At 45.4% G+C, this 12,888-nt stretch overlaps 1 protein-coding gene across 1 annotated transcript in view; it reads left to right on the top strand.

Moving 5' to 3' along the window:
* Positions 1 to 12,888, top strand: part of LOC129842950 (protein PHTF2-like) — a 138,525-nt gene that overhangs the window by 107,787 nt on the left and 17,850 nt on the right. The window contains exons 6-8 of the mRNA XM_055911665.1: positions 1,283 to 1,451; positions 5,275 to 5,445; positions 9,248 to 9,473. Coding sequence (XP_055767640.1) covers positions 1,283 to 1,451; positions 5,275 to 5,445; positions 9,248 to 9,473 — 566 coding nt within the window. The remainder of the gene's footprint in view (positions 1 to 1,282; positions 1,452 to 5,274; positions 5,446 to 9,247; positions 9,474 to 12,888) is intronic.

Raw genomic sequence — 12,888 nt, forward strand, 5'->3', positions numbered from 1 at the left:
CAGCTAGGCTCCAGCCCAGTTCAGATAGGCTCCAGCCCAGTTCAGCTAGACTCCAGTCCAGTTCAGCTAGGCTCCAGTCCAGTTCAGCTAGGCTCCAGTCCAGGTCAGCTAGGCTCCAGTCCAGTTCAGCTAGACTCCAGTACAGTTCAGCTAGGCTCCAGTCCAGTTCAGCTAGACTCCAGTCCAGTTCAGCTAGGCTCCAGCCCAGTTCAACTAGGCTCCAGTCCAGTTCAGCTAGGCTCCAGTCCAGGTCAGCTAGGCTCCAGTCCAGTTCAACTAGGCTCCAGTCCAGTTCAGCTAGGCTCCAGTCCAGGTCAGCTAGGCTCCAGTCGAACCAAACACATGGAAGGTTTAAGTCTCACCCACATTCCTTCTCCACCATTAGTTCAGTGTGTTGTTGGCCTCTGCTTGTGTAGACATGAATACCTTACCTTTCTCTGGTTGTGGTTGGTCATGGGGAAATTCCTGCCCTGAACCTGTCACTGTGTGTTAGATAGTATGTACACACACACACACACACACGCACGCACGCACGCACGCACGCACGCACGCACACAGAAACAGAACAGGGTCTGTCTTTATTCTCCTGCTTTCTGAATAAATTACAGGAGAGCTATTTCTGGGCCTCTCCAAACTCATGACCCCTCGTGTGCGTGCGTGCGTGCGTGCGTGCGTGCGTGCGTGCGTGCGTGCGTGCGTGATTGTCGCCCCTACTTCTCATATACCCAAGAACACTGATAACAGAGGCATTGACAGGATGGACCACTCCCCTACCCCTCCTTTTTACATATTGACCTTGAGTACATCAAAACAAATGGCCCCTCTCTCAATACCTCTCTGTCTCACTATGTGTGGTAGTATGAGTTTGTTAGTGAGCAGCCAAGGGGACCAGTTGTATTAGCACACCCTCATCCATCCCTCTCATCCCTCCTTTTCACCTCTCCTTCTTTCCATCTCCTTCTCACCCTGGCTAAAGTTTCAATGTAAACTATTGACAGGAAGTCTAGTAGAAAATGGAGAATATCCCACATACATGGAGCGTATAACACTTCCCATGACTCTCTCACTCTCTCTCCCTCGTTCTCTCTCTCTCTCTCTCTTGCTCTCTCTTGCTCTCTCTCACCCTTGCTATCTCTTGCTCTCTCTCTCTGTCTCCCTCTCTCTCTGTATCCCTCTCTCTCTCTCTCTCTGTCTCCCTCTCTCTGCCTCTCTCCCTCTCCCTCTCTCTCTCTCTCTCCCCCTCTCCCTCTCTCTCCCCCTCTCCCTCTCTCTCTCCCTCCAGTGGCTGCTGCAGCGTTATTCTTCACCATCGCCCAGCCCCACAGTATCCCGACCACAGAGGTGTTTGGGGCGATATGGCTGATGCTGTTACTGGGGACAGTGCACTGCCAGATCGTCTCTACACGCACCCCCAAACCCACCAGCAGCAGCAGCTCTGGCAAGAGAAGAAGGTGGGGTGAAGGGCTGGGGATGGAGGGATAGAGAGGGACGGAGGGAGAAGGGGAGAGGGAGGGATGGGGCAGGGAGAGGGGGTGGAGAGGGATGGGAGAGGGAGAGGGGGTGGAGAGGGATGGGAGAGGGGGTGGGGACGGAGGGAGAAGGGGAGAGGGAGGGATGGGGCAGGGAGAGGGGGTGGAGAGGGATGGGAGAGGGGGTGGGGATGGAGAGGGACGGAGGGAGAAGGGGAGAGGGAGGGATGGGGCAGGGAGAGGGGGTGGAGAGGGATGGGAGAGGGGGTGGGGATGGAGAGGGACGGAGGGAGAAGGGGAGAGGGAGGGATGGGGCAGGGAGAGGGATGGGGCAGGGAAGGGGGTGGGGATGGAGAGGGAGGGAGAAGGGGAGGGGGAATGATGAGGAGGGAGGGGGAATGATGAGGAGGGAGGGGGGAGAATGGGAGAGGGAGGGAGAATGGGAGAGGGATGGATGGGGCAGGGAGAGGGATCGGGCAGGGAGAGGGATCGGGCAGGGAGGGGGGAGATGGAGTGGATGAATGAACGGAGGGAGGGAGAGAGATTGAGTAAAGAGGGTTAAAGCATAGATCATGTATCCATACCTCTGTGTTGTTTTAGTGTTTGATGTGCTTCCTGCTCTGAGACCTGTATGACTTAGCTACTGTTTTAAAAGGCCTCTGTCTGACACACTCTACAGGTCAGTTCCCCAGACACTGGTCAGAGTGGGGGGGGTTCCATCAGACTGTGTGTGTTGAATCATGGTTCCCCCACTCTCTTCTGATCATGTGATCAGGGAACTGCCCCCACACACACTTCCTGTCCCATTGTAGATTTTTTTAAAGGCTGTGATTTCTTGCCAGAGGGGAGCAGCTCGTAAATTTGTGCTAGGTTGCATAACGCCATTGGCCTTTTTCTAGATCTGTTGGTGCTCTTGGCAAGATGCCACAAACAGATCTGGGACCAGGCTGTATTGCCACAATAGCTAGCTATTCCCAAAACCCACTACCTTTGGCTTGCACAGTACTGACCATTTTCAGCCTTCTGGAAGCTAAATGTATCCGTGCCACACCGTCTGGGAAGTGGCTAACAAATACAAAGGAAACGGGTGTTTGGAAATCTACATCGTTGAGAGATTGTAAAGACAATATAGACATTGTGAAGATAACACTGTGGCTCCAGATGTTACTGTTCGTTCTCATCTCACAGTCCAGCGGTGTTCACTGACTCAGACTCCAGATGTTAGTGTTCGTCCTCATCTCGCAGTCCAGCGGTGTTCACTGACTCAGACTCTAGATGTTTCTGTTCGTCCTCATCTCACAGTCTAGCGGTGTTCACTGACTCAGACTCCAGATGTTACTGTTCGTCCTCATCTCACAGTCCAGCGGTGTTCACTGACTCAGACTCCAGATGTTACTGTTAGTCCTCATCTCACAGTCCAGCGGTGTTCACTGACTCAGACTCCAGATGTTAGTGTTCGTCCTCATCTCACAGTCCAGCGGTGTTCACTGACTCAGACTCCAGATGTTTCTGTTCGTCCTCATCTCACAGTCCAGCGGTGTTCACTGACTCAGACTCCAGATGTTAGTGTTCGTCCTCATCTCACAGTCCAGCGGTGTTCACTGACTCAGACTCCAGATGTTTCTGTTCGTCCTCATCTCACAGTCCAGCGGTGTTCACTGACTCAGACTCCAGATGTTTCTGTTCGTCCTCATCTCACAGTCCAGCGGTGTTCACTGACTCAGACTCCAGATGTTTCTGTTCGTCCTCATCTCACAGTCCAGCGGTGTTCACTGACTCAGACTCCAGATGTTTCTGTTCGTCCTCATCTCACAGTCCAGCGGTGTTCACTGACTCAGACTCCAGATGTTTCTGTTCGTCCTCATCTCACAGTCCAGCGGTGTTCACTGACTCAGACTCCAGATGTTACTGTTCGTCCTCATCTCACAGTCCAGCGGTGTTCACTGACTCAGACTCCAGATGTTACTGTTCGTCCTCATCTCACAGTCCAGCGGTGTTCACTGACTCAGACTCCAGATGTTAGTGTTCGTCCTCATCTCACAGTCCAGCGGTGTTCACTGACTCAGACTCCAGATGTGGTCAGGAATCAACCACCAGACGACCTTCTCCTTCCTTTCCCCTCCTCCGCTTGACCTCAAATCTGTGTTGTTTTCTCTCTCTAAACCAAACGTCACCCCTCCATGACCCTGACTGACCTGAAGTAACTCCTCCTCGTGCACAACACATGGTTGACTTGTCAGTGTCTGAGTGGATCTGCTAGCTGCTATTATATTATATACAGTGGGGAGAACAAGTTTTTGATACACTGCCGATTTTGCAGGTTTTCCTTCTTACAAAGCATGTAGAGGTCTGTCATTTTTATCATAGGTACACTTCAACTGTGAGAGACGGAATCTAAAACAAAAATGCAGAAAATCACATTGTATGATTTTTAAGTAATTCATTTGCATTTTATTGCATGACATAAGTATTTGATCACCTACCAACTAGTAAGAATTCCGGCTCTCACAGACCTGTTAGTTTTTCTTTAAGAAGCCCCCCTGTTCTCCACTCATTACCTGTATTAACTGCACCTGTTTGAACTCGTTACCTGTATAAAAGACACCTGTCCACACACTCAATCAAACAGACTCCAAAATTACAGACCTCTACATGCTTTGTAAGTAGGAAAACCTGCAAAATCGGCAGTGTATCAAATACTTGTTCTCCCCACTGTGTGTATATATATATATATATATATATATACATTGTGTAAAACGTGGTGACTGGAGCCTCTCACCTCGGGAAATGGTGTCCAAACAGCCTGATCTAAAGGGGCTGTTGGCTGAGCTGTCAGTCAGACAGTTGATACCGTCCTCTTCTAGTAGGAGATGAACCATTCCAGCAGATCTCTCTATCTTCACTTTGTTGTTGTTGTTGATGTCCAAGTCTAATCCCAGTCAATCCATTACTAATCATATCTCCAGGTATTGTATATTGTGAGAACACAGTCCAATCTACCGTAATACTAATCATATCTCCAGTTATTGTATATTGTGAGAACACAGTCCATTCTACCGTAATACTAATCATATCTCCAGTTATTGTATATTGTGAGAACACAGTCCAATCTACCGTAATACTAATCATATCTCCAGGTATTGTATATTGTGAGAACACAGTCCAATCTACCGTAATACTAATCATATCTCCAGGTATTGTATATTGTGAGAACACAGTCCAATCTACCGTAATACTAATCATAACTGCAGTTATTGTATATTGTGAGAACACAGTCCAATCTACCGTAATACTAATCATATCTCCAGTTATTGTATATTGTGAGAACACAGTCCAATCTACCGTAATACTAATCATATCTCCAGGTATTGTATATTGTGAGAACACAGTCCAATCTACCGTAATACTAATCATATCTCCAGTTATTGTATATTGTGAGAACACAGTCCAATCTACCGTAATACTAATCATATCTCCAGTTATTGTATATTGTGAGAACACAGTCCAATCGACCGCAATAGTATCAATAATCAAATATAATATATAATCAATATTAGTCGCTCTGACAGCTGGATATGAGTCAATGTTTTGCTTCGATCATTCCTGACCATACCTGATGTAGTCCACACCGCTGCCAGTCAATCAACCGTTTTCATTCATTTTCTATCTTCCTTCTTGTGATAAAAAAAGAATGAAAAAGGGGTATTATTTTAATGATTTATTTTCTTCAATCACAACAACAGTGATTTCTTGTGTGGACCTCTCTCTCTCTCTAAGTACTGTTTCTTATTGATCTGGACCAAAGGCGTTTAAGGAAGGCCGCTCACTTGGATGTACATAGGGAAGGAGATGGCTCTAGCACCACTGATAACACCCGGGAGGGGGGCCCACACTGCCCCGGTGCCACCACCGGCTCACCTTACAGCCTGTGCATCGCTCTCTTCAGAGATTTCTGGCATGATATCTGTAAAGCGCGGTGTGTATTTTTTCCCTCCCGTGAGGTTACTAAAGAACCCTATCTCTCTCTGGTATAAGCTGCAACATCCCTTGGAATCCACCCGGATTATGATACTGATCAATAATAAATATCCCTTTCTATTGGATGACAAAACGGAGTCATATACACTACCGTGGGGTCACTTAGAAATGTCCTTGTTTTTGAAAGAAAAGCTAAAAAAAAAAGTCCATTAAAACAACATCAAATTGATCAGAAATACAGTGTAGACATTGTTCATGTTGTAAATGACTATTGTAGCTGGAAACGGCAGATATGTTTATGGAATATCTACATAGGCGTATAGAGGCCCATTATCAGCAACCATCACTCCTGTGTTCCAATGGCACGTTATGTTAGCTAATCCAAGTTTATCATTTTAAAAGGCTAATTGATCATCAGAAAACCCTTTTGCAATTATGTTGGCGCAGCTGAAAACTGTTGTGTCTGATTAAAGAAGCAATAAAACTAGATTTCTTTAGACTAGTTGAGTATCTGGAGCATCAGCATTTGTGGGTTCGATTACAGGCTCTAAATGGCTAGAAACAAAGAACTTTCTTCTGAAACTCGTCAGTCTATTCTTGTTTTGAGAAAGGAAGGCTATTCCATGTGAGAATTTGCCAAGAAACTGAAGATCTCGTACAATGCTGTGTACTACTCCCTTCACAGAACAGCGCAAACTGGCTCTAACCAGAATAGAAAGAGGAGTGGGAGGCCCCAGTGCACAACTGAGCAAGAGGACAAGTACATTAGAGTGTCTAGTTTGAGAAACAGATGCCTCACATGTCCTCAACTGGCAGCTTCATTAAATAGTACCCGCAAAACACCAGTCTCAAAGTCAACAGTGAAGAGGCGACTCTGGGATGATGGCCTTCTAGGCAGAGTTGCAAAGAAAAAGCCATATCTCAGACTGGCCAATAAAAAGAAAAGATTAAGATGGCCAGAAGAACACACACTGGACAGAGGAACTCTGCCTAGAATCAATTAGCCTTTTAAAATGATAAACTTGGATTAGCTAACACAACGTTCCATTGGAATGTTGGTTCCATTTTTCTGGGCTCCGTTATTTACTTAACAAATAAGGAATACTCAAAATGTGCACTTATAAATCATAACAATTTTAATCAAAATACAGCTGTAGACAGAAGTCTAAGATCAAACATCAGACATACAACTGATGTCTCTCCTGAGTTCTGCCCTGTACAAAAGAAGACAGGATCTTATATACCCAAGATCGCAACTTATGGTGTGATCTCCTATATCACCTTATGGTGTGATCTCCTATATCTCCTTATGGTGGGATCTCCTATATCACCTTATGGTGTGATCTCCTATATCTCCTTATTGTGTGATCTCCTATATCTCCTTATTGTGTGATCTCCTATATCACCATATGGTGTGATCTCCTATATCTCCTTATTGTGTGATCTCCTATATCTCCTTATGGTGGGATCTCCTATATCACCTTATGGTGTGATCTCCTATATCTCCTTATTGTGTGATCTCCTATATCTCCATATGGTGTGATCTCCTATATCACCTTATGGTGTGATCTCCTATATCACCTTATGGTGTGATCTCCTATATCACCTTATGGTGTGATCTCCTATATCACCTTATGGTGTGATCTCCTATGTCACCTTATGGTGTGATCTCCTATGTCACCTTATGGTGTGGTCTCCTATATCTCCTTATGGTGTGATCTCCACCTTATGGTGTGATCTCCACCTTATGGTGTGATCTCCTATGTCACCTTATGGTGTGATCTCCTATATCACCTTATGGTGTGATCTCCTATATCACCTTATGGTGTGATCTCCTATGTCACCTTATGGTGTGATCTTCTATATCTCCTTATGGTGTGATCTCCTATATCACCTTATGGTGTGATCTCCACCTTATGGTGTGATCTCCTATGTCACCTTATGGCGTGATCTCCTATATCACCTTATGGCGTGATCTCCTATGTCACCTTATGGTGTGATCTCCTATGTCACCTTATGGTGTGATCTCCTATGTCACCTTATGGTGTGATCTCCTATGTCACCTTATGGCGTGATCTCCTATGTCACCTTATGGTGTGATCTCCTATATCTCCTTATGGTGGGATTTCCTATGTCACCTTATGGTGTGATCTCCTATGTCACCTTATGGTGTGATCTCCTATGTCACCTTATGGTGTGATCTCCACCTTATGGCGTGATCTCCTATGTCACCTTATGGTGTGATCTCCTATATCACCTTATGGTGTGATCTCCTATATCACCTTATGGTGTGATCTCCTATGTCACCTTATGGTGTGATCTCCTATGTCACCTTATGGTGTGATCTCCTATGTCACCTTATGGTGTGATCTCCTATGTCACCTTATGGTGTGATCTCCTATGTCACCTTATGGTGTGATCTCCACCTTATGGTATGATCTCCTATATCACCTTATGGTGTGATCTCCTATATCACCTTATGGTGTGATCTCCTATGTCACCTTATGGTGTGATCTCCTATGTCAAAACCTGCATGTGCAGCTAAAAGAACAAGTTATTCTTAACACAAAGTTTCTGAGAACCTGTCTCAGCGGAATGCACATCTGCCAATGTTTCAGAGAAAAACAGACACTGTCTCTCTGTGTCTCGCTATCACCCTTTTCTCACCTTTTCTCACAGACGCGGGGCTGCGGGTTTTAGCAGAGAGCTAGACACAGGCAGAGGCCTCAATATTCAGCTATACAGTGAGCATAAGTACAATGGCACACAAGCAAACTAATAACAAGATAATCAATGGTGGGGGTCTTTAGAAGACCCCCTAAATCAATTTTAACCCTACAGTACCACAGGAGTGATGGTTGCTGATAATGGGCCTCTGAACACCTATGTAGATATTCCATTAAGAAATCTGCCGTTTCCATCTACAATAGTCATTTACCACATGAACAATGTCTACACTGTATTTCTGATCAATTTGATGTTATTTTAATGGACAGAAATGTGCTTTTCTTTCAAAAACAAGGACATTTCTAAGTGACCCCAAACTTTTGAACGGTAGTGTACATAGTAAATATATGTTTATGAAAATCATTCTTCCCACTATATGATAAACATTATCTGGTAAGATAATTATTTGGCTGAGATAAGAAGTTATTAAACGGTGTTATTTTAACTGGACACACACAGAAGGGATACAAATTCAAATGCTTTTCAACGCGAGTTTGAATATTAACTTGTCTCGACGGGTTCCTCAGCGGGCCAAAGTATGTGAAAGGAGAGGTCTGTCTTCCATCTTTGTTATCATTTTTCTGTGTGTGGAAAAAGGGATTTTGCAGCTTTGTTTTATGTTGTTGCCAATGTTACGGCACATTCAACTATTCAAGCTATGGCCAAGAGAAGCATGGAGCCAAAGATGTCGAAGCATAAACATCAGTAAAGGCTTTATAGTTGTTAAAAGGGATCACTGGGGAAGTTTTTGAGTCTTTTCAATCTAGAAACAGTATTAAAAATCCAACCTTTTCACACCAGAAATCTAATGGTCACTGTCAGTCATCCCAATCCCAAATCCTATTCAAATCAACTCTATTTGAATACAGCTTAGTAGCACCAGTAACCCATCCCATTTAGAACTTAGTTTCTCTGCTCCCATGCCATGGCTTCAATTAGTACCAACTTGATCCAAGTCATTCTGTCTTGTTCTGATTTATGCATGCTGGATGAACTTGGGACTGTCTGCCTGTCCTGTCTCTCCACCTCGACCGCCTCCCCCCTTTAACCTCCCCCTCCATCTCTCCTCTCAGGTCTAAGAAGTCCAAGCTGTCCATAGACAAGTCCACAGAGACAGATAATGGCTATGTGTCTCTGGATGGGAGGATAACCTGTAAGAGTAGTGAGGAGGGGCTACAGCTCCACGATGGAGGATCTCACCACTGTGACCTGCTGCTGAGGTCAGACGAGACGTGTTGGACCGCACCCCCGCCTCTCAACACGCTGCTGCTGCCCCCCGTCACCAAGGTAAACAACAAGGTAACACACACATTTATACACACACACACCACCACCATGCAACACACTGCTACTTCCCCCCGTCAGCAAGGTAAATCACATACACGTGGTTAGCAGATGTTATTGCGAGTGTAGTGAAATGTTTATGCTTCTATATCTGACAGTGCAGCAGTATCTAACAGGTAATATCTAACAATTCCACAACTAAACCTAATATCTAATAATTCTACAACTAAACCTAATATCTAACAATTCCACAACTAAACCTAATATCTAACAATTCCACAACTAAACCTAATATCTAACAATTCCACAACTAAACCTAATATCTAACAATTCCACAACTAAACCTAATATCTAATAATTCCACAACTAAACCTAATATCTAACAATTCCACAACTAAACCTAATATCTAACAATTCCACAACTAAACCTAATATCTAACAATTCCACAACTAAACCTAATATCTAACAAATCCACAACTAAACCTAATATCTAATAATTCCACAACTAAACCTAATATCTAACAATTCCACAACTAAACCTAATATCTAACAATTCCACAACTAAACCTCATACACACAATCTAGTAAAGGAATGGGATGAGAATATATATAAAATATATGGATGAGCAGTGACAGAGCGGCTAAGATGCAATAGATAGTAAAGAATAGATAGTGAAGGATACAGTAGACAGTATACAACATATGAGATGAGAAATGCGAGATATGTAAACATTATTAAAGTGACAAGTGTTCCGTTTATTAAAGTGGCCATTGATATCAAGTCTGTAGGTAGGCAGCCACCTCTCTGTGCTAGTGATGGCTGTTTAACAATCTGATGGCCTTGAGATAGAAGCTGTTTTTCAATCTCTCTGTCCCAGCTTTGATGCACCTGTACTGACCTCACTTTCTGGATGGAAGCGGGGTGAACAGGCAGTGGCTCGGGTGGTTGTTGTCCTTGATGATCTTTTTTGCCTTCCTGTGACATCGGGTGTTGTAGGTGTCCTGGAGGGCAGGTAGTTTGTCCCCGGTGATGCGTTGTGCAGACCGCACCACCCTCTGGAGAGCCCTGTGTTTGTGGGCGGTGCAGTTGCCGTACCAGACTTTCCACCTTCTCCACTGCTGTCCCGTCGATGTGGATAGGGGGGTGCTCCCTCTGCTGTTTCCTGAAGTCCACGATCATCTCTTTTGTTTTGTTGACGTTGAGTGAGAGGTTATTTTCCTGACACCACACTTCGAGGGCCCTCACCTCCTCATTGTAGGCCGTCTCTCGTCGTTGTTGGTAATCAAGCCTACCACTGTAGTGTCGTCTGCAAACTTGATGATTGAGTTGGAGGCGTGCATGGCCATGCAGTCATGGGTGAACAGGGAGTACAGGAGGAGGCTGAGCACGCACCCTTGTGGGGCCCCAGTGTTGAGGATCAGCGTAGTGGAGATGTTGTTTCCTACCTTCACCACCTGGGGGCGGCCCGTCAGGAAGTCCAGGACCCGGTTGCACAGGGCGGGGTCGAGACCTAGGGTCTCAAGCTTAATGATGAGTTTGGAGGGTACTATGGTGTTGAATGCTGAGCTGTATTCAATAAACAGCATTCTTACATAGGTATTCCTCTCGTCCAGATGGGTTAGGGCAGTGTGCAGTGTGATGGCGATTGCATCGTCTGTGGACCTATTGGGGCGGTAAGCAAATTGGAGTGGGTCCAGGGTGTCAGGTAGGGTGGAGGTGATATGATCATTGACTAGACTCTCAAAGCACTTCATGATGACAGAAGTGAGTGCTACGTGACGATAGTCATTTAGTTCAGTTACCTTAGCTTTCTTGGGAACAGGAACAATGGTGGCCATCTTGAAGCATGTGGGGACAGCATACTGGGATAGGGATTGATTGAATATGTTCGTAAACACACCAGCCAGCGGGTCTGCGCATGCTCTGAGGATGCGGCTAGGGATGCCGTCTGGGCCTGCAGCCTTGCGAGGGTTAACACGTTTAAATGTTTTACTCACATCGGCTGCAGTGAAGGAGAGCCCACAGTCTTTGGTAGCGGGCTGTGTCGGTGGCACTGTATTGTCCTCAAAGCGCGCAAAGAAGTTGTTTAATTTGTCTGGAAGCAAGATGTCGATGCCCGGTTTCTTTTTGTAATCCATGATTGTCTGTAGACCTTGCCACATACGTCTCGTGTTTGAGCCGTTCAATTGCGATTCCACTTTGTCTCTATACTGACGCTTTGCTTGTTTGATTGCCTTACGGAGGGAATAACTACACTGTTTGTATTGGCCGTGTTTCCAGTCGCCTTGCCATGATTAAATGCGGGGGTACGTGCTTTCAGCAGCAAATGCTGCCATCAATCCAGGGTTTCTGGCTAGGGAAAGTTTCAGTCACAGTGGGTACAACATCTCCTATACACTTCCTTATAAACTCGCTCACCGAGTCAGCGTATATGTCAATGTTATTATCTGAGGCTACCCGGAACATATCCCAGTCCACGTGATCGAAGCAATCTTGAAGCGTGGAATCCGATTGGTCAGACCAGCGTTGGATAGACCTAAGCACGGGCACTTCCTGTTTTAGTTTCTGCCTATAGGAGGGGAGCAACAAGATGGAGTCATGGTCAGATTTGCCAAAAGGAGGACAGGGCCTTGTACGCATTGCGGAAGTTAGAGTAGCAATGGTCGAGCGTGTTACTCGCTCATGTACTGCAATCGATATGCTGATTGAGTTTAGGTAGCCTTGTTCTCAAATTAGCTTTGTTAAATTCCCTAGATACAATAAATGCAGCCTCAGGATATATGGTTTCCAGTTTGCATAAAGTCCAGTGACGTTCCCTGATGGTTGTCTCGGTATCCGCTTGCGGGGGGATATACACGGCTGTGACGATAACCGAAGAAAGTGCTCTTGGGAGATAATAAGGTCGGCATTTGATTGTGAGGAATTCTAAGTCAGGGGAACAAAAGGCCTTGAGTTCTTGTATGTTGTTACAATTACACCATGAGTTGTTAATCATGAAACATACACCCCCTGCCCTTCTTCTTACCGGAGAGATTCCTGACGGCGCAATGCACTGAAAATCCCGTTTGCTGTACGGACAGCTAGCCATGTTTCCTTGAAACAGAGTATGTTACTATCTCTTTGGAAAGCAACTCTTGCCCTGATTTTGTCTTCTTCGTTAACTATGGACTGGACATTAGCGTGTAATGTACTCGGAAGTGCTGGGTGGTGTGCGCGCATCCGAAGCCTCACTAGAAGACGCTCCGCCACCCTCTCCTCCGACGGCGTTGTTTTGGGTCGGCCTCTGGAATCAGTGCAGGCAAAGGATCCGCTTTGGGAAAGTCATATTCCTGGTCGTAGTAAGTTGTTGGTAAGTTGACGTCTCTCTGACATCCAATAGTTCTTCCCGGCTCTACACTTAAGGTTTTCTGGGCCAATAATGTAAGAAA

This window comes from Salvelinus fontinalis, unplaced genomic scaffold (genome assembly GCF_029448725.1).
Source record: "Salvelinus fontinalis isolate EN_2023a unplaced genomic scaffold, ASM2944872v1 scaffold_0078, whole genome shotgun sequence".
In the NCBI taxonomy this organism is placed as follows: Eukaryota; Metazoa; Chordata; class Actinopteri; order Salmoniformes; family Salmonidae; genus Salvelinus; species Salvelinus fontinalis.